At 37.8% G+C, this 23,186-nt stretch overlaps 1 protein-coding gene across 2 annotated transcripts; it reads right to left on the minus strand.

Moving 5' to 3' along the window:
• Positions 1 to 7,289: 7,289 nt before the first annotated feature.
• LOC139979714 (uncharacterized) lies at positions 7,290 to 23,037 on the minus strand. Of its 2 annotated transcripts, none has more exons than XM_071990764.1 (7): positions 22,782 to 23,037; positions 19,078 to 19,199; positions 17,427 to 18,230; positions 16,978 to 17,164; positions 13,749 to 13,895; positions 13,213 to 13,388; positions 7,290 to 11,206 (listed from the first exon to the last, which is right to left on the minus strand). In XM_071990764.1, exons 2-7 carry the CDS (start codon positions 19,176 to 19,178, stop codon positions 10,948 to 10,950), a joined length of 1,674 nt encoding a protein of 557 aa, XP_071846865.1. In that variant the 5' UTR covers positions 19,179 to 19,199; positions 22,782 to 23,037; the 3' UTR covers positions 7,290 to 10,947. The 2 variants fall into 2 exon arrangements, with proteins under 2 accessions (XP_071846865.1, XP_071846864.1); XM_071990763.1 differs by having other exon boundaries at positions 22,804 to 23,036.
• Between the last annotated feature and the right edge of the window lie 149 nt (positions 23,038 to 23,186).

Here is a 23,186-nt window from a genome sequence, read left to right on the forward strand (position 1 = left end):
CATTTTTACAAAACTTCCGTAGAATTAAGCAATTTATTAAGTAACGGCATCCTGGGCGTCAGTTGATCGCTGCGTATCTTGGTATGATGAAATAATGCTAGAGATTGCAATAAATGTGTATGTTATTTTATAGTTTGTGACATTCGACCCATAGCTACAAAACATTCGATGGCTGGGTGACGGGAGAGGACAAAACTGATAACTTTAACAGTTCCTGTGAAAACTAAAGGTTGGAGGGAAGATACAAATCCTGTACAGTTCGGAGTACGTATAGGCTACCAAAACTAGTACAATCAACCTGATGTAGTCACTACAAAAAGAGAGACGTTAGGTCACGGAAAGAGGGAATATGTTCGGACAAGAATCAACCCTCCTCCAGCTTGCATCCCTTCAACTCAGGGCGAAGAAAATGCTTGCAGTTCTAATGTTAAACGATTTTCTTTTTAGCTTAACATCAGTGTTGCAATAAATGCTTGTAATTACTATAGTGCTTCAACTCAGAATGATCATGGACCTGTAAGTAGGCTACTTGTATACTGATCGACATGTAGTAAGGACGTTCCCGAATCTTCATCTAATAGAAACAGGACAAACCCTACCAGGGGCGTATCCAGGATTTTCTAACCCGGGGGGCGCGAATTACTATCTAAGCGGAGCGCCACCATCGGTTGGCGCGCAGCGTAGAAGAAAATTTCTAGTTTTGATACCCCCCCCCCCCAGATCACCGGAAATGGCATTTCTCGGGCTTGAAAATGACCAACCAGATGTACACTTTTTGCCTGAGAACCAAGTATTTCCCAATAGTTTTTTTTCCATCCATAACCTTTTTGAAGATTGTCACCAGTCACAAATCATGTTCGACCTCATTGCATGTCCTGTGGATGATTGCTTTTGTAGGTGATTCTACGTCGCGGCCCACAATAACCGTCAGCCCCACTTTTCTAGGTTTTAAGCCCATTATTTGTTCAGAATTTGCAAATTCCCATTTCTCGTGAATAAACTCACTTCAAAACATACCCATAATGTTGCACAAAATTTCATCTAATGGACAACCAATATAGAAAAACCTCCTTGAACCCCTAACAGACCGGTCAAAATTGCACGAGTAGAGGGAAGTATGATGAAGAATGTTGGTGAGGAAATTTTGGAAAATTCAGATACAGTTAATTTATTGGTGTAGAAATATTAAAACTTCTTATAACGGCTATTATAAAACTTGGTTGAAGGAAATGAAAAAATAGCAGATATTTTCGAAACCGAACACTACACACATAGGCGTAGGAGGTGGGGGGGGGGGCGCTGCAGCCCCTAATTCGCCATGTCTAATGTAAAAGAGAGCTTTGACATAATTGGACCTCCATGCCTTTTCTCCATCTGCATAAGACATTTCGTTGTTTACATTAGCATCCCGCGGTATACTGCGCAACTTTCACGGACCGTACGGTACACGATGGCATGCGATGTAGCCTATTATACAACACCTAATGATATTCCGGCCATTTGATTGGTCAATTGCTCGTCGATTGCATGCAAAATCCGCGCTATTGCACGCTATGAAATAGAACCATGCGTTATACTTTTTTGATAGCACTTTTTTCAATGGTAAGAGAGCAGAGAAACCTGTCTGTTCAAAACAATCTGTTGCATGAGTGCATTTTACATCTAATTATATCCAAATTATAATATCCATATTGAAGGTGTTGTATAAAACAAATAATGAATGGTTTCCATCCGTGCAATAGTGCAAATATTTCATTCGTTGAAAGATGTACAGGCGCGTATCCAGGATTTTCTAACCCGTGGGGCGCGAATTACTATCTAAGCGGAGCGCCACCATCGGTTGGCGCGGAGCGTACAAGAAAATGTTTGGTTTTGATACCCCCCCCCCCCCCCCCAGATCACCGGAAATGGCACTTCTCGGGCTTGAAAATGAGCAACCAGATGTCCACTTTTGCCTGAGAACCAAGTATTTCCCAAAATTTTTTTTCTTTCATCCATAACCTTTTTGAAGATTGTCACCAGTCACACATCATGTTCGACCTGATTGCATGTCCTATGGATGATTGCTTTTGTAGGTGATTCTACGTCACGGCCCACAATATCCGAAAGCCCCACTTTTGAAGGTTTTAAGCCCATTATTTGTTGAGAATTTGCAAATTCCCATTTCTCGTGAATAAAATCACTTGAAAACATACCCATAATGTTGCAGAAAATTCAATCTATGGATAACCAATATAGAAAAACCTCCTTGAACCCCTAACAGACAGGTCAAAATTGCACGAGTAGAGGAAAGTATGATGAATAATGTTGGTGAGGAAATTTTGGAAAATTCCGACACAGTTAATTTATTGGTGTAGAAATATTAAAACATCTTATAATGGCTATTGTAAAACTTGGTTGAAGGAACAGAAAAATAGGAGATATTTCCGATATCAGGTATATCGAAACCGAACACTAAACACATAGGCGTAGGTCCCGTAGGAGGATGGGGCTGCAGCAGCCCCCCCCCCCTTACCAATTTTTTTCCAATTTTTTTCGGACACCTACTGAAAGAAAAATAAATAGCAATGAATAGCTTAAAAATGATCTCCGTGGTAATTAAAATAAAGTTGTAAGCTTGGCCGACATTACCTTTGTAAAAGAGAGTTTTGACATAAATGGATCTGTATGCTTTTTCTCCATCTACATAAGATATTTGGTTGTTTACATTAGCATTTGGCGGTATACTGTGCAACTTTGACGGACCGTGCGGTAGACGATGCCATTTGATATAATGACCGATGTTTGCTTATATGATATTGGCATCGATATGTTGGACGCGCGCTTTGCGCGCGAAAAATTTTGGCTTTTTTCTTCGGGCAAGTCATTACAGCCCCCGAATCCAATTGGGCTCCTACGCCTTTGACTACACACATAGACAGTTTTTGAGGCTGTTCATCGTGGAAAATGCATTTCAATGCTCACTGATATGATGTTATATCTGCTCTTTGCTTTACAAATTCGAACAGGCGTGTAGCGAGTAATTGCCTGTAGGCAAACTATCTAAGCGAAGCGCCACCATGAGTTGGCGCGAAGCGTACAAGAAAAATTTTGGCCGAAAATGCCTCCCAGATCGCTGGAAATGACACTTCCCAGGCCTTGTAAGTTGCATCTAAGCATTGTCTATTTTGAAATTACTAGCGATGTCATAAAGAAAATTTGCTCGGGGGGGGGGGGGGGCGGTCGCCCCCTTCCCGAAATGTTCCCCGACGACTCGGTCGAGTTCAAGACCAGCCACAGTTGGTTCCATATAGCACAATTCTACAATTGTTTAAGGCGTCCATACACACACGCGCGTTATGATAGACCATATATAGTATTTATATAGATACATTAGTGAGAGAGGAAAAATGGAAACGTCAAAAATGGAGTTGTCGATGTAAGGGGTAGGGTGAGGCGCACACCCCTTCCGTAATCCTTGATCTGTCACTGGCTACCTGTGTATATAATAGGGATCAGCGCTTTAACTATGACTGTTCCTCTTTCTCTTCCCGAGGTCTTGACTATCTTCTACGACCTCCTTTCTCCTTTTTCCCTCTTTTTTTCTTTTTCTTTTCCCTTCCTTCCTCTCCTCCTTTTCTTTTTTTCCCCCTCCTTTTCCCTTTTTTCTTCTCTTTTTTTCTCTCCTCTTTTCCTTACCCGGGGGGCGCGCGCCCCCAACGCCCCCCCTGGATACGCACCTGATGTAATTTGTTCCATTCAAATCGACTGCGCCTCGTTGAATGGAACATTCCATCTTTCAACTCATGAAATTTTTGCACTATTGCACTCATAACCATTTATTATTTGTATAATAACCGATGCTTGCTTATATGATATTGACATTGAAATGTTGAACGCGCGCAGAGCGCGCGAAAATTTTTGGTTCTTTTTTTTTTGGGCAAGTCGGGCAGTTTTGAGGCTGTTCATCCTGGAACGCCATTTTCATGCTCACTGATATGATGTGATATCTGCTGTTTGCTTTACAAATTCGAACAGGCGCGTAGCGAGGAATTTGCCAAGGGAGGAGCCAAGCCTGTAGGCAAATTATCTAAGCGTAGCTCCACCATGAGTTGGCGCGAAGCGTACAAGAAAAGTTTGGCCGAAAATGCCTCCCAGATCGTTGGAAATGGCACTACCCAGGACCGTTTGTTGGTGCGAAGCGTACAAGCAAATTTTGGCCGAAAATGCCTCCCAGATCGCTGGAAATGACACTTCCCAGGCCTTGTATTTTCTATTGTGAAATTACTAGCGATATCATAAAGAAACACGCTGAAGGGGGGGGGGATGGTCTCCCCCTTCCCGAAATGCGTCATGTTCCCCGACGACACGGTCGAGTTCGAGACCAGCCACAGTTGGTTTCATAGCACAATTCTACAATTGTTTAAGGCGTATATACACACACACCCGTTATGATAGACCATATATAGTATATATATATAGATCATTAGTGAGAGAGAAAAATGGAAACGTCAAAAATGGAGTTGTCGGTGTAAGGGGTAGGGTGAGGCACACGCCCCTTCCGAAATCCTTGATCCGTCACTGGCTACCCTGTGTATATAATAGGGATCAGCGCTGTAATGATGTCACTGTTCCTCTTTCTCTTCCCGATGTCTTGGCGATTATCTTCTACTCCCTCCGTTTCTCCTTTTTCTCTCTTTCTTCTTTTTCTTTTCCCTTCCTTCCTCTCCTCCTCCTCTTTTTTCCCCCCTCTTTTCCCTTTTTCTTCTCTTTTTTTCTCTCCTCTTTTTCTTACCCGGCGGCGCGCGCGCCCCCAACGCCCCCCCCCTTGGATACGCGCCTGCCTACTGCCCATATTGACCCTGTGTGTGTAGCGGCGCAATTTGACACCGCTACTGTTTCCGTTAAGCCCGGGTCACATCTGCGCGATTCAACACGCGATTCAACTCGCAATACAATTGAAGGTTGAATCGCGTAGTTAGACACGGGTATCAACTTGTCGCGCAATAAAAGTTGCGCCGTCGATTTGGGTTGATTTGCAATAGAGCAATGTCCTAATCAGCGCAACTTCTCAGAAGCAACTTTTCTGATTCGCGTGATTTTAATTGCGAGTTGAATCGCGTGTTGAATCGCGCAGATGTGACCCGGGCTTAGAGATTCTATATCTCTAATTTCCGTCTAAATATACGGCTCTGGTTTCCGTCAGAGCCGGCTCTGGTTTCCGTCAACTTTTAGCGCCCTTAACTACCCTTGTGGTATCGCTAGTTCGAACTTACACCACTTCGACTTTCGACCGCTCGACACGACGAGCTACCAACGTCGTTGATCGCATACATTAATCGACTTATTATTACTTTCGATCGGATTATTCTTATCAACTTGGGAAACGTTCCTATCCGACCGCTATATATATTTTATTGGTACGTAGGCCTACGTACCGCATTCCTTTATTTCTTTACATAAACTATACGTATTTTGTGAAAGATCTAAACATACTTTTAATTATGGATAGATGCTGTATTTACTATTAAGTTATTCGTAACGGACCGACCCAGTTGACCGGAGTTATTTTTGCTGTGCTAGACGAACTGGTTAGTAATAATTTCGTTTAAATTTGTAACCGAATCTGACATGAAAGTACATAAAATATTGACCCAACTGGACGGGAACAGCTCTAGTAGTAGTAGAGAGTTTCAGTGACGGACACATGATTGTCAACTGTGAGAGGCGGTACGGTAATAGAAATTTCCCTCGGCTGGTTGAGATAGGCGCATTAATCTCTACGGAAGGGCCATATTGGCGAATAGAGGATTTTTTTCATAAAGGAGAGGTTGAGGCCCTGGAGTCGTTTAAGACGAATTGCTTGTCTTGGGTCTAGGGGTCCTACCCAGAAAAAGTAATGACATTTAGAAGTCAACGGTTGCATTCTGGAGTGCAATTAGGGTAAACATTAAGTCTATAATTATATCTTAACACAAGGTTGTACTAAACTAATTCATTTGAATTTTAGTGTGGGGTTGAAAATAGAATGTAAACCTGGAGGGGTGGTACATATATTTCAGCCTCAACTGAATGTTTAAAATCTCCCGACTGAATCATATTCCCGACTGAAAATGGAACGTTGGGCAGTCCCTGCCCCCTTTGCGCGTGCTACTTCAGAGTATGAAGGTGTTAACATATATAATTGTTGATTATGGAAGTTTAGAAGAATCAATCTCAAGGGCGTAGGAACCGGGGGGGGGGGGGCTGGGGGGCGCCAGCCCCCCCAGTGAAAATTATGGAGGGGCGGAAGTATCATTCCGCCCCTCCCCCCGCTTCGCAAGTCAGAAAACCCATTTTTCATTTCCAAATGAGAAAAAAATCTCATTTGGAGCACCAAATTGCATCTAAGGCCAGGTGAAAATGCCATCAATCTTCAGCCCCCCCCCCACTCAAAAGTACCTTCCTACGCCACTGATCAATCTACAGGGATCGAGTGTAATACACGTGGAGTTAGTGTCCATTATACCTAAAATAACTATACTTTAGAAATGCTAAGCTGTCCTTTAAAAACCTTATAATCTTCACTACACTATCTCAGCAATTTTCTGTAAAATGTTTAAATCTAGACTTATATCCGAACAAAGTGCAGAAATTCGTTGAACTGCTGACTTATTGAATTTTGGTAATTTATCATTTTGCAATTAAAAAATGATTTGCCAGTACTTTGCATCTTGTGAGTACTTTGCATCTCAACAACTTTGTGCAAAGGGTTCTTTTACTAACTGCATTTTACTGTCTCACAAAGAAATGATCACTCTGAGATTTTTGTGGTCAATTCATCACTACTATATTTGATCTGATTTCAATTTTGTTACATTTTATTCTTTCAATAGTTTGTTGACTTACTAACTCTATGTGAAATGAAGATATTATCAATTGCTGCAAATCATACGTTAATAAAACTGACAAGCAATTATTCTGTCGTTTTTGATTTCCTGACTTATTAAAACATAACAAATTCACCAAACTGTTGCAAATTTTGAAGATATTCACTCATGCAAATCATTTTTTGAAAATTGCTAACATCTTTGAAGAAAAATCTAACAGTTTGACTGCAACGTACCGTTGCCATGCAACTCATCTCGCTTTTCAATTAGTCTTTAACAAAATGAGATACTAAAGACTCGATAGTTTGGTTTGCTACAACAGCAAAAAGTGTGCCCATCCATACATGTCATATAAATAACAAGTGTCTTAAGATCCTGGCAAGATTAAAATTCAAGCATATGAAATAAAAGCTTCAAAAGACAACAGTAAATCAAGGACACTTGCATTTTACACTATTTTATTTCAGCTTTTGGTCCTTACAAGAGTTTTCTTTTAAATTAATTGATGTCTGAAACCATACAGTGGTTAAATTCCAAGGGTAATAGTATGGACAGTGCATTTGTAATAGCTACCGGGATATCTTTTTTTTTACAAATTCACCTCATCCACAAACAATTGTCCCTAAAAGAATCTCAAATAAGTAATGTCCAAGAAGTATTTTAAAACGTTTTATAATTCTGAAAATGATCAAGTGTTCATCCACTGGAATGTTCAGAACTGAATCTATTCTGTTCACTGAAATTTCTTAACAGTAATAGAGAATGATAATCTGAATCTACTCTGTCCACTGAAATTCATAGCAGTAATTAGAATAATGAACTGAATCTATTCTGTCCACTGAAATTCATAGCAGTAAATAGAATAATAATCTGAATCTATTCTGTTCACTGAAATTCATAGCAGTAAATAGAATGATAAACAGAATCTATTCTGTCCACTGAAATTCATAGCAGTAAATAGAATGATGAACTGAATCTATTCTGTCCATGATATTCTTAGCAGTGAATAGAATGATTAACTGAATCTATTCTGTCCATGAAATTCTCAACAGTTAAATAGGATGATGAACTCAATCTATTGTTCACTTAAATTCTTAATGTGAACAGAATGATGAACTGAATCTATTATGTCCACTGGAATTCTTAACAGTAAATAGAATGATGAATTGAATCTATTCTGTTCACTGGAATTCTTAACAGTGAACAGAATGATGAACTGAATCTATTATGTCCACTGGAATTCTTAACAGTAAATAGAATGATGAATTGAATCTATTATGTCCACTGGAATTCTTAACAGTAAATAGAATGATGAATTGAATCTATTCTGTTCACTGGAATTCTTAACAGTGAACAGAATGATGAACTGAATCTATTATGTCCACTGGAATTCTTAACAGTAAATAGAATGATGAATTGAATCTATTCTGTTCACTGGAATTCTTAACAGTAAATAGAATGATGAACTGAATCTATTATGTCCACTGGAATTCTTAACAGTAAATAGAATGATGAACTGAATCTATTCTGTTCACTGGAATTCTTAACAGTAAATAGAATGATGAACTGAATCTATTCTGTTCACTGAAATTCTTAACAGTAAATAGAATGATTAACTGAATCTATTATGTCCACTGGAATTCTTAACAGTAAATAGAATGATGAACTGAATCTATTCTGTTCACTGGAATTCTTAACAGTAAATAGAATGATGAACTGAATCTATTCTGTTCACTGAAATTCTTAACAGTAAATAGAATGATGAACTGAATCTATTATGTCCACTGGAATTCTTAACAGTAAATAGAATGATGAACTGAATCTATTCTGTTCACTGGAATTCTTAACAGTAAATAGAATGATGAACTGAATCTATTCTGTTCACTGAAATTCTTAACAGTTAAATAGGATGATGAACTGAATCTATTCTGTTCACTGGAATTCTTAACAGTAAATAGAATGATGAACTGAATCTATTATGTCCACTGGAATTCTTAACAGTAAATAGAATGATGAATTGAATGTATTCTGTTCACTGAAATTATTAACAGTAAATAGAATGATGTTCATTTCAGCATGGAAGGTTCATGCTTCACAATAGTACAAACAGTTAGAACTTGAAGGTGACGACAGATTTACATCAATGTAAGTTGTGAAGTTTCCAGCAGCCTGAAAACTTCATATTAAGCCCAATTATTGATAACTTCCTTAAAGATTTATTTCTCCTTAATACACCGGATAGCGAGTCTATATACAAGTGCACTTATAACATATTAACGTTTCTATCTTAAATCTTATGACTGAAATTTTGCTAGAATTACAGTTGAAGCTATCAAACATAAATAGTAACAATGTTATATTACATGCACAATGAAACATGTTAAAATTTTGATGCAGTCCTTCAAGTTCATGACTAATTCTAGCTAAGATTGTCAAATTTGCAAATTAAAATGAATAAATTAAATGTAATTACATCTTAAAATCTCAAAGGCTTTTTAAAAAGTTTCCACAATGCATTTGTGCACACTTAAAAGGAATTGAGAATAAAGAGGCAAAGTGTGACATTCTGACAGCATTCTTACAGTGCTGCCTATTTCAAATGCTGTAGTACAGAACTGAAGTAGGAACAAACATTTTACTACTCTCTGTTCCTCTCCCCTCCTCTATCCCACAAGTACGGCCCTTGCCCTCTTTGCTTCCTCCCTGGTGACCCACCTCCATCCACCACTAAACCCCTGCCGACTGTAGGTCCCTCCAGCTAGACAACACTGCTGATCATGTGACTGGCATGGAGAACAAGCAGGACATTAAATTTTATCATACCAAGCTCTTTACTAGGACTCAACTTATGAAAAGTACATCCATGGTCAAATATCTTGACACAGAAAAACAAATTTAATAAGCTTCTTTTATTTGGTTTTCTCCCATTAAACCTGGTAGAGTACTAGGAATATGTACTCATGTTTTGAATGAAACACTTTAAGTTTACTAAGTCAAGGGAAACTTTCCGCCATCAATTTATTAATTGTGGATTTTCTAGGACAAAAATTGGTTGTGAATGTTTTGAGCAGTCTGCATCTCATAAGTTGCTGTCTTAAACAATGCAAGGTCATTGGTCTCATGTCGATACAGACAACTCACAACATTAGAAGATTGGTAAAGGATTAACTTTGGGATACCAAACTTGAAATTTGTTACCAACCCATGTACAAAATCAATTGGAGTAATATGAAATGAAATATAAAGCATTTTAGTAATTAATATTTGAGGTCTATCGCATCCCACCTCAGACAGCCTTGGCTTTTGGCTTGATTGCCACAGGTGGCTGCCTTCTCATACATTTAAGTTTTTATTTAAAACTAAACAAGGCCCCCCCCCCACCAACCCCCAAACATGCTTAATACAGCCTTTCTCTCACAGCAAGAATTATTTACCTGTTGATCAACTTACAGTATTTAATGTTTAATCATGTGGCACAGTATTTACATTTCATAGAGACGTTCACATATTATGATTTTATACAAATGATTTCAATAATTATTATACAGTTAAAAGCCAAGTAAACTCCATCAATTTACTCAACCCTTCTGTATCTCACTACAATTTTTGATCAAACAAATCTGTAATTTTCTTTCAAGAAACCAACATTTTGCACCCCTAGTACACATATAATTTCACCCACCTGTTTTCCCTTCAGCTAATGGTACAATTCTCTACACGTATGCTTCGAATCATTAGTCCACACACACAATGGTAATCACTTCAAGGCATTCATATTCAGATTAGTCTAGGCCTTGGTACAGCTGTAATGTAAACTGAATGTAAGTGTGGTAGGCAAAATGTAAAGTCTTGATATTCTGTATGAAAGAGTACCAAATTTATACTAGATCTGCTTGTGACACTAAACTAACAACAATATTTTTGCTTCTGTGTTTGCAGGAAAGGGGACATTACGCTGCAAACACAGGCAGCTACAGTATATGGGCTGTGCATAGTTTCTAATTGAAGATTCTTCTGGAATGGTTTGAAGCACAAAATCATTTCATTATGATTAAAAATAATATTGCAAGCTCCCAATAATGGATCAATCAATCGCGTTTCAGATTGACATCTCTTCATCATTAAGATCAAACTCTTCCTCTAAAGCTCTGTTTGATCTCAGAACAAGCTGCACCGGTTCTTCCAGAGGCAAATCTTCAATTTCTCTCAAATTGCTGACGCACATGTCAACCTCACCTCGCTGACGTGATGCGAAGCTGACCGATTTTCGTTTGGAGAGGCGGATAGATCTTCTTACTGGAGTGATAATCATCGTCGAGGGAGTAGTGTCTGATGTACGTCCCAGTGCCTGCTGGATCCTAATAGGGAGAGAAAATATCAACAACATTTTCAGCTATAAACAGACCTTCAAAATTTGTCAAATATTGTGTATGTTTTCAATTTTCCAGATTTCCAAGACCTTATCAATTTTTTTCCCCACTTGGCAGCGATAAATTTATCAATTCTTTGAATGCTTTCACAAAGTTAATGTTTCCAAACAGTGACATTCTTGTTGATCTTCAATGTCCTAATCCTCTGATCAAGTGAAATTTTATTGACATCACACATGACAGAACAAAACAGATATTTAGTTACTTTGGACCTTTGGCTTTTGCCTGTTTACTTCCTTAGAAAAACATATTAAATTTACCTAAATACCTAGTATCTTCCAAAATATAAAAGAAGAAAAAGAAGTTTTATGTATCATAACATAAGCTGCACATAACTTTTTATTATCAGAATATGTTTGCTCTCATTTAGGCCTGTGCATTAGCTGATCTGTGTCTAAATTCAGGTCAATGCCAGTAAGAACTTGACTTTAACCAGGAGATTTTATGAGCACTGTTTTTTTATAGCGAGTGGCTAAAATTGAAATATCTAAAATTGGTTGGTTCTGGATCAAACTACTCTAGGGAAGTTGGCCAGCATTTGTCCACAAATTGGCTAACTTCCTTTATCTTGAACAGTTAGCTACTGATGCTTCACCCTGGTAGTCAATATCTATTCTATGATAGAGTTATAATTAATGTTTTATTTTAAAACCCTTATGTTTGTACATATCTAGCAAATCCATAATTTAGTGAATGACAAAACTGCCAGATCTTTTCGCATCTAGTTAACAGTGAAGTGTCTCAGGAGATGTTTACCTCATAAACACAATAATAGTGCAATATCAAATAATTTTAGTAAACTTTAAACAAAACTGGGAACTATATTTCAATGCAATTTAGAGAACTCAATGTTAAGAGGTCAAGGTATGGTGTAGATGATAGCCTCATAACAGATTCTCTTGACCTTAGTATGCAATAATGTTGCTATGCAGTGTTTCTCTTGACCTAAGTATGCAATATTGCTGCTATGCAGTGATTCTCTTGACCTAAGTATCAATAATGTTGTTATGCATTGTTTCTCTTGACCTAAGTATGCAATATTGCTGCTATGCATTGTTTCTCTTGACCTAAGTATGCAATATTGCTGCTATGCAGTGATTCTCTTGACCTAAGTATCAATAATGTTGTTATGCAGTGTTTCTCTTGACCTAAGTATGCAATATTGCTGCTATGCAGTGATTCTCTTGACCTAAGTATCAATAATGTTGTTATGCATTGTTTCTCTTGACCTAAGTATCAATAATGTTGCTATGCATTTCTCTTGACCTAAGTATCCAATATTGCTGCTATGCATTGTTTCTCTTGACCTAAGTATGCAATATTGCTGCTATGCAGTGATTCTCTTGACCTAAGTATGCAATATTGCTGCTATGCATTGTTTCTCTTGACCGAAGTATCAATACTGTTGTTATGCAGTGTTTCTCTTGACCTAAGTATGCAATATTGCTGCTATGCATTGTTTCTCTTGACCTAAGTATCAATAATGTTGTTATGCATTGTTTCTCTTGACCTAAGTATGCAATATTGCTGCTATGCATTGTTTCTCTTGACCTAAGTATGCAATATTGCTGCTATGCAGTGTTTCTCTTGACCTAAGTATCAATAATGTTGTTATGCATTGTTTCTCTTGACCTAAGTATGCAATATTGCTGCTATGCATTGTTTCTCTTGACCTAAGTATGCAATATTGCTGCTATGCAGTGATTCTCTTGACCTAAGTATCAATAATGTTGTTATGCAGTGTTTCTCTTGACCTAAGTATTCAATAATGTTGCTATGCAGTGATTCTCTTGACCTAAGTATCAATAATGTTGTTATGCAGTGTTTCTCTTGACCTAAGTATGCAATATTGCTGCTATGCAGTGTTTCTCTTGACCTAAGTATTCAATAATCCTGTGGTTGATAACACAACTTGGCCGTTTGCCGGTGTGTACCTTTTAAAGTATGGTGTAGCATCCCTGACTTGGTACTTCACTGCTGACGATTCTTCATGTTCTCCCAAAGGACTGAGCAATTGAAAGCAGGATCTTCTTGATTTACGTGGAGTGGGTGTAGCTGGAGGTCCAGGAATAGTTTCTATGGAAACCTCTTTTGTCTCTTCCATAAGAGCCTGATGAAACCCAAAAAATGCATGAAAAAGTATCTTAAATAATAAAATAAAGTATGCCTTTGGAAAAGAGTTACTGAACTGAAAAAGAAAAAAAAAAACGGTAAATTTCAACATACAAAAACAGTTTTTGTGTACGTCAAAACTGTATTTAGAGTACTAAGCAATATGCTAGTATTTTACTTAAGTTACAAATAAGCACTTTATGCTATCAAATTGATGAATGTTTCTTGCATATATAAGCAGAATCATTTACTAATATTTTCTATATAAAATTTGCTTCTATCCTCTAAACTGCAATCTGAATGTATTTTTTATTTTTTACTTAATCTTTACCCCTTGATATTAAATATGTTGAATCACCTCTGGAATTATTTCATCAATGCTTTGTCCATTGAAGGCTTCTTGTACTGTTTTCCTACATTCCAGAAAGGATTCCATATCACTCAAGTAGGGTAGTTTAGTCTCTATATTTGTTAGCCAATCAAATAGATATTCTGCTGGACAACCCTGTAAAATAAAAAAACAAAACAATGTTGATGTTCAGGAAATATCACAGTTGTATGTACAGTAATACATAGATCATATGCAGGCCTGCAAACCTAAAAACATACATACACACTGTACTGTCCAACATCACGAAAATGAAAGGCATATAATCAGGGCGTCCGTAGGTTGAATAGGTGTTTACATCAAATTCAGTTTGCTTGGTAACTCAATACCCCAAAATTGGTAATTGATAAATTGGTATCACCCCCAAAGTTGATGTTCTATTCACCAAACCTACACATCTCTCCTACAGTGTACAGTACATATTGATGTTCTATTCACCAAACCTACACATCTCTCCTACAGTGCACATATTGGTGTTCTATTCACCAAACCTACACATCTCTCCTACAGTGTACATATTGGTGTTCTATTCACCAAACCGACACATCTCTCCTACAGTGTACAAATTGGTGTTCTATTCACCAAACCTACACATCTCTCCTACAGTGTACATATTGGTGTTCTATTCACCAAACCTACACATCTCTCCTACAGTGTTCATATTGGTGTTCTACTCACCAAACCTACACATCTCTCCTACATTGGTAATATTGGTGTTCTATTCACCAAACCTACACATCTCTCCTACAGTGTACAAATTGGTGTTCTATTCACAAAACCTACACATCTCTCCTACAGTGTACATATTGGTGTTCTATTCACCAAACCTACACATCTCTCCTACAGTGTACATATTGGTGTTCTATTCATCAAACCTACACATCTCTCCTACAGTGTACATATTAGTGTTCTATTCACCAAACCTACACATCTCTCCTATAGTGTTCATATTGGTTTTCTATTCATCAAACCTACACATCTCTCCTACAGTGTACATATTGATGTTCTATTCATCAAAACCTACACATCTCTCCTACAGTGTACATGTTGGTGTTCTATTCACCAAACCTACACATCTCTCCTACAGTGTACATATTGGTGTTCTATTCACCAAACCTACACATCTCTCCTATAGTGTTCATATTGGTTTTCTATTCATCAAACCTACACATCTCTCCTACATTGGTAATATTGGTGTTCTATTCACCAAACCTGCACATCTCTCCTACAGTGTACATATTGGTGTTCTATTCACCAAACCTACACATCTCTCCTATAGTGTACATATTGGTGTTCTATTCACTAAACCTACACATCTCTCCTACAGTGTACATATTGGTGTTCTATTCACTAATCCTACACATCTCTCCTGCAATGTATATATTGGTGTTCTATTCACCAAACCTACACATCTCTCCTACAGTGTTCATATTGGTGTTCTATTCATCAAACCTACACATCTCTCCTACAGTATACATATTGGTGTTCTATTCACTAAACCTACACATCTCTCCTACAGTGTACATATTGGTGTTCTATTCACCAAACCTACACATCTCTCCTACAGTGTACATATTGGTGTTCTATTCACCAAACATACACATCTCTCCTACAGTGTACATATTGGTGTTCTGTTCATCAAACCTACACATCTCTCCTACAGTGTACATATAGGTGTTCTATTCATTAAACCTACACATCTCTCCTACAGTGTACATATTGGTGTTCTATTCACCAAACCTACACATCTCTCCTATAGTGTTCATATTGGTTTTCTATTCATCAAACCTACACATGTCTCCTACATTGGTAATATTGGTGTTCTATTCACTAAACCTGCACATCTCTCCTACAGTGTACATATTGGTGTTCTATTCACCAAACCTACACATCTCTCCTATAGTGTACATATTGGTGTTCTATTCACTAAACCTACACATCTCTCCTACAGTGTACATATTGGTGTTCTATTCACTAATCCTACACATCTCTCCTGCAATGTATATATTGGTGTTCTATTCACCAAACCTACACATCTCTCCTACAGTGTTCATATTGGTGTTCTATTCATCAAACCTACACATCTCTCCTACAGTATACATATTGGTGTTCTATTCACTAAACCTACACATCTCTCCTACAGTGTACATATTGGTGTTCTATTCACCAAACCTACACATCTCTCCTACAGTGTACATATTGGTGTTCTATTCACCAAACATACACATCTCTCCTACAGTGTACATATTGGTGTTCTGTTCATCAAACCTACACATCTCTCCTACAGTGTACATATAGGTGTTCTATTCATTAAACCTACACATCTCTCCTACAGTGTACATATTGGTGTTCTATTCACCAAACCTACACATCTCTCCTATAGTGTACATATTGGTGTTCTATTCACCAAACCTACACTTCTCTCCTACAGTGTACATATTGGTGTTCTATTCACCAAACCTACACATCTCTCCTACAGTGTACATGTTGGTGTTCTATTCACCAAACATACACATCTCTCCTACAGTGTACTGTACATATTGGTGTTCTATTCACCAAACCTACACATCTCTCCTACAGTGTACATATAGGTGTTCTATTCATTAAACCTACACATCTCTCCTACAGTGTACATATTGGTGTTCTATTCACCAAACCTACACATCTCTCCTACAGTGTACATGTTGGTGTTCTATTCACCAAACATACACATCTCTCCTACAGTGTACTGTACATATTGGTGTTCTATTCACCAAACCTACACATCTCTCCTACAGTGTACATATCGGTTTAAATATTGGTTATATGTGTGTTTTATTGTAATCGATTGTATGTACAGAGTCATGAATTACTTGGTTTTATTATTGGTAATATGTGGGTTTTCTTGTTTAAGGTTGTATGTTCAGAGTCATGAATTAATTGGTTTTATAATTGGTAATATGTTGCTTATATTGTTTAAGGCTGTATGTACAGAGTCGTGAAGTACTTGGTTTTATTATTGGTAATATGTGGGTTTCATTGTATTCGGTTGTATGTACAGAGTCGTGAATTACTTGGTTTTATTATTGGTAATATACGGATTTTATTGTTTAAGGTTGTGTGTAATGAGTCACGATTTCTTTTGATTTCCTCTTCCAACTGATCATTGGAAGATCAGTCAAACACATAATGATCCTCTTTAAGGATTCGGTTACATTACCTCATTGAGAAGGCTCTTGCAGGTTTCCATAGCTTCATCAACTGTTAGTACATTGTCGAGAGATGTTGCTTCTTCATCTTCCTCCAGGCTCATCCTTGATCTGGTAGACACTTTGGGAGTTTTCATAAATTTAGCTGCCCTCTTAGGAGTTTTTCCTTTAGCTATCAACCATTGTTCAAGTTTTTCTCTGCAAAGGAAAGAAGAGGTGGTCATCTCCCTACACAAATTTATTTAATAAAAGCAGGGATTTTCCTTACGAAATGGTGAATAATATAATGAGAAATGCTGAAATGTAAACAACATAATCTATGAATCAGCGGACTGCTGTATAACCCAGGGCATAACATAAATCACTGGGTAAGTTGAATTAAGCCTTTATCTACAAATTTCCAAACTCAGTTTCAATGAACAAATGATTGTGAGCTGAATAGATAACAAGCAAAACATACCTCATGCTTTCCTGTGTTCCTTCCTGAGAAGTAGAAGGTCTTTCGTGAACACTTGGTTTAGTAAGACTGGTCTTGTGTAACCATTTATGGCTCTCAGCTCTCAATTTTCTTTGCTCTCCAAGGCCTCCATTTGTTGTTACCTTTGACTGCCTCCAGGGTCTTTCTCTCGTCATCCTCCTGTCCTTCCTCTCTGCAACTGAGTTCATCTTGTTTCCACTTTGCTCTCCTCCTAAAGTGTTAGCAGATCTCTTCTTAGCAGCTCTCCTCTTCACCTGCAATTCCCGTCTCAAGTCATTTTCCTCATCCTCATCTTTCAAGTCTCTCTCTTGTTTCTCATGTTGAGTGTTTAGCTTCTTTCCAGTTGACAGGGTCAATGTTTCTCTTCTAGCATTGCTGGTATCATTTTTGCTTACTTCTTGAGAAACAATTTTGGAGTCCCTTTTAGATCTAGAGTCCATCTTGACTTTACCAGTGGACAGGGTCAGTGTTTCTCTTCGATTTGTACTCTTCCTCACAGATTTACGATTCTCTTTTCCATTCATTCTCTTCTCAGTCTGTTGGGGAGTTCTCCTGGCAGAAGCTAAAGTCTTCCTGTAGTTCAGATGTCTCGGTGATGTGTTGTAACTCCAGCTAGTCTTGAGATTCGACTCAACTAGTAATTTCATCTTCTCGCTGGCTTTGGAAGGAACTTTGCCTTTATTTTGTTGCATTGAAGTGGATCCAGCTTTAAATGGTTTCTTCGTGGAAGCTTTCATTGAGGTCTGCCTCTTTTTCTTCTCTGTCTTCCATTTCTCTAGTTTCTCCCTGCAAGGTGAACACAATATATTACAATCACCTGTTACATAGTAAGACATCTAAACTGAATGCTACATTAGTTTTCAAAGCCATTAAGCAAAATAACAAAAAAGGGGGAGGTTTGTAGAGGAAGAATGAGAAAAAGAAAACCCTTTCCTTCTTATTTGCTGCTGATAGCAGCTGGTTGTCATGGCAATCCAGCAGAGTTGTAACAAGTCACTTTATTTTGAGTAAATTGAGTTCAAGTTAAGTCTCTAGTACCAGTACTTTTCCTGACTCCATTCAGTGTGCTATCTTCTTTTTAAAATTTCTTCATTTCGGAGAATGAGTGGCTTGAACCATTACTTGTTTGTGACAATGGACAATTAAGGCCTAGAATACTTTAATATCAAGTGTACAGTACATAAAGGTAAACTCAGCATAATTTGCATATCGAAGGGCACTTGACTTTGCTGTCATGAATACAGGCAAAATACAATCCCAGGCACCATTTCAAAACAATGCAAGGAGTAGGTATGGTACAGTAGGTTAGTGGCATGCCCATCAAAGCTGTTTCAGATGAGAAGAAAAAAAGTGTACCCTATCATTTCCAGTCTAGAAGTAAATTATTTACAATTGTACAACTGGCTACACATTTATTTATGTAAAGATCTATACTGGTTGTTTAAACACTGACTAAATAGTATTTACTTTCAATAATTATTTTTTCTCAACTAAAACTTCACAAACCTAGAAACCCAGCTACATGAAATGTGAACAATTTTATTCTCTGGATAAGTTCTCGCTTCTGTAATAAACTGTGCCATCTCTAACAGGATCTTTTGCAAATATTGGGTTCCTTTAAATATGATCTTACCACATGGATGGAGACCTATACTGGTCTAAATTTGACTTTGTCATTTCTCCCTCTGACTTGATAACAGATGTTGAAACCATAGTTCTCTTTGCAGACTTCATTTCTCATGTAGATGGTAAGTTCTGTGAAAAACAATTTACAAGTACAGTAGCAATTGGGATAAGTTGTTGTAACCAATGCAAATTTATAAAGTACATGTAACTATTTAATATATATTCTATTTCTGGTCTGTAAGAATACAGAAAATTTTGACATTGTCAAAACAATTCCTGCAAGCAGGCACGTAGCCAGTCCTGTCGGTATGGGTGGGGGGGGGGTGGGGGAAATGGGGGATTAAATGATTGCCTTGATATCATGGTTTAAATTTAATTGTGAAACACTGAATAATATTGAATTAAAGCAGTCGATATATTGTACAAACATGGTCATCTGTGGTTGATTGTTCTTGGACTTCTTTCCTTTGAGCTTCTAGTGTCTGAAAGTTCTGTTTCTATTATTATTTTCAGGGGTATACAGTAGCTAGACTTTAATTTTTGGGAGTGGGCATTGCATTAATTCATGGGAGGCTTCAGGTTGGAATGACCCGACAGCGCCTAAGGCACTACTGGATCCTGAGGGCGTGGGTGCCCCTGGAAGCTCTGGGGTACTTACAAATTTGAGCAATGAAGCATTTAATATCTTCAAATTGCATCGGATGCGCACAAATTAAAACAGACAATAAAAGTCACCATTTAACCAATTTTATTATAAAAGCCAAACTTGGACTAATGGCTGATGATGCAGGGGGCTTGCGGGTGGGGAAGGTGGTAGGGGTTGCATGGGGCTTTGGAACAATAACTACCTACAGTAGGATGGATAGCATTCTTTTAGACAGTGACTGTAGTGCTTGTTTACAGTATGTACGTGTGAGCTAGCTTGCTATGTAAAGTATTATAGTACTGTATTGTGGAGTGATGTAATAGCCGTTACTAGGCATTGAGTTCAGTATTAGGGTATTCCTGGTTTGTAATGAGTTCAAATACCTGGGAGGTTGGAATGGGTTTGTTGGCATGTGTTTCGTGGAATGTTTTGTCTAGAGAGAGAAATAAGAGCAGAAAACAGTTCAAAAGCTACATTTTACAAAATACAGTGATATTATTTATATTCTACACTACTTTTATATGTTCATGTCTTCATTTTTACAGTTTAGGGCACAGGTTTTCCCTCTCCCCTGTAGCTACTGTACAGTGGCGGAGCTAGGAGTATTGGTCAGGGGGGGCAAGAATGGTCTGTAGGGGCGCTTTCAACACTATCTAAGCGGAGCGCCACCACAGGTTGGCGCGGAGCGTACAGAAAATTTTTGAGTAAAGATACTCCCTAGATCGCTGGAAATGACCCTTTCCGGGCCTTGCTAATTTGCAGATAAACGAAGAATAAATAGGTGTCATCGCCATTTTGTCAGAAAATTACACCAACAGAATATGACAAATGTCAATAGGTAGATGAGAGCGCAATAAAAAGTCAATAATCGCGAATAAGTAAAAAGTAGTTAAAGCTGAAAAGGGCGCCAGCAGTCCATTTGAGTCCGTCAGGGGGGAGCATTCAACCCCCCTGACTGAATGGACGCTCCGCCACTGACTGTACACCTCTGTTATATTCCATGCTATGATGAACTGAAACATTGATACTTAGCCGTAATTTTATCCCAAAAAATTGTTTATACAGTTACACACATTACACTGAAGGTTATTCGTGTACTGTCTGTACATGACATAAATAGAAAAAAAAAAATCTACAGTATCATCAAATGTTGTAAGACAAGTACGTCCTGCACGTAAACTGAGTAAATGCTGGTTCATTGTATTGATTCAAGTTTTAACTTGGTTTGTTTCTGCATCAATGGTCTTTCAATAGGAAACTATTAGTAACAACATACTTGCAAGGTCCATCTGTAAGACTGTAGACAAGACATTGGCAATTTATATCTCTCATGAGTGCACTTTGTTGCTTTTCTCATAATGTCAAAAGATTTCTTTACTGCCTACCTGTATAGCGGGTGTTCCTATTCAAATGAAACAAAAAATTTGAGTCCTACCAATCTCTTAATTATGTATACTTTAAAGTTGACTGCATCAAATTTGAAGTCCTCTGAAATATTGTGCTCTATGCTGAGAATTTCAGCCTGTTACTTCATACATGGTGGATCTTAGACACAATTTCGGTAGCTTCAAGCGACTGAATGACCCCTCACTTGAAGCAGATGACATCGTGATTGTACCAAAAATTCTATACAAAGGATGCCCTGCCTGCCTCAGTTCTTGTCCCATTTCCATTTCTCCTCTCCCTCCCTGTGTCAATAATCCCTAGATTCTTCTCATTTCTTTCTTTTCCATTTTGTCTGTCTAGAGCTCTTTCTCACCTTTTCTCATCTCTTTTTCTTCCTTCTTTTTTTTTGTTATTTTCACTTCTTCGTTATTTCAACTTTTTTGCCTAATTTCTTTTCACCTTAAAGCCTTAGGCCTAAAGGGAAACATCCAAAGTTGCCACAGAGAAACAAGGGAACAGCAAGTTTGTATTTTGGGACACTTTCATGTGATTCCACCCATTTAGTGGAATTGTTTGGTATTAAACTTCAACACATGCCCGAAGTTTGAGAAATTTTTAATTGTCTTGAGCAGTTTGAATCCCGACCTTACAGATATTGTAATGGTAAATAGTATAGGCCTATTTACTTCTGGTGCAATATGTTCAAACCATCCATTAATCACTTAGCTGAAGAAGAAAACTGAACAAAGTGGCTATTCTTACGACTGTTCGTAAGAATAATTTCCGACTACGCATGCGCAGTTGCTATTTTTATGACAGGAGAACTATTTTTTACGACCAGGAGTAACAATAATTTCCGGTTAGGGTTAGGATTGGGGTTTAGGGTTACCCCTACTACATGCGCAGTTGCTTTATTTACTTTACTGCGCTTGAATTCGCCTTTGTCGTAAGAATAGTTTATAAATAATTGTTACGACTAGTCGTAAGAATAGCCACGGCCAAAACTGAACCACTGAGCAAAGTCAGCGAGATCTTCATCACTGCTATCATTTAAAATAACGTTAATACCCTTAGTACTTACTGTACAGTAGTTACTATCTTGAATACCGTATAGGTCTAGGGCCCTACGTACATCTTATTGTTTTGTGTAAAACTAAAAGTAAGAGGGCCTGGCATTTTATTGTTTTACTAGCCTTACTTGGATAGGCTACAGTATGCCTATGAGTATGAATACTAATTAACCTACATGATATAACTTAGACAAATTACGAAAAGCTTTGTCTAGATTTACCAACACGTACACGTTACGGATTTTCCTACCTAGTCCGCCTAGGTTACTTACAATGTAGTGATCAGCATGAATCCTAGGCTTGCCAACACACAACTATCTTATTCTTACTTAGTCAAGTTAGTGTCACTAAGGCTTGAAATCGATTTTAGATCTTAGTTCGGAGAGTATGTTTTGATATTTTAGGTGTGTATGCCTTCCATTTATATATTTATGTGTTGTTATATTTTGTATGTTTTATATGTGCAGGGATCCTGGGGAGAACACTGGTTCACCAGTGACAGGATCCCTGGTTACGAATAAAGTTAATAAAGAAAAGAAAAAAGCTTAGCGTTACGATAGTTTTTACTCTATCCTTACTGTTACTCTGTAAGACTGTAGTGACTCTTACCTAGGCTTCGTGCTCACTTTACCTTTGACTGTGCGAGTACGAAACTAGTTGTAGGCTAGATTTGCATCACATTCACAAAATCGGTGTTTTCTTCTGTCAGTTTACAATTTTAGCTCCACATCAATGGCTTCGATTAGGCAATGACATATTTCAAATTGGTTTTCCGTTGAACTCACTGATTGACAGGAAATGGAGGAAACGTGTTTTTGTTATGACTGCCTTGTCAATAACAGATTTCAAGCTATGCGCTAATTTGAATAAAGGGATCATGGAACAACTACAAAACCTAAGCTCGGTATGTCGTTTTATGTTGTCTGACACATCCCATCATGATGTTTTTCACCATAAAAGTATAACCCTGGCTTCTTAGTCATACAACCACCCAGTCAGTGCATAGGTTTTATA

This window comes from Apostichopus japonicus, chromosome 14 (genome assembly GCF_037975245.1).
Source record: "Apostichopus japonicus isolate 1M-3 chromosome 14, ASM3797524v1, whole genome shotgun sequence".
NCBI classification, from domain to species: Eukaryota; Metazoa; Echinodermata; class Holothuroidea; order Aspidochirotida; family Stichopodidae; genus Apostichopus; species Apostichopus japonicus.

Excerpts from the sequence above, each read along its gene's own strand:
- LOC139979714 (XM_071990764.1), bottom strand. The coding sequence starts at position 19,178 with ATGAAGTCTGCAAAGAGAACTATGGTTTCAACATCTGTTATCAAGTCA. Across the intron at positions 18,231-19,077 it reads TATAGGTCTCCATCCATGTG|GGAGAAACTAGAGAAATGGA; the intron begins GTAAGATCATAT and ends TTCACCTTGCAG. Across the intron at positions 17,165-17,426 it reads GGAACACAGGAAAGCATGAG|AGAAAAACTTGAACAATGGT; the intron begins GTATGTTTTGCT and ends TTTCCTTTGCAG.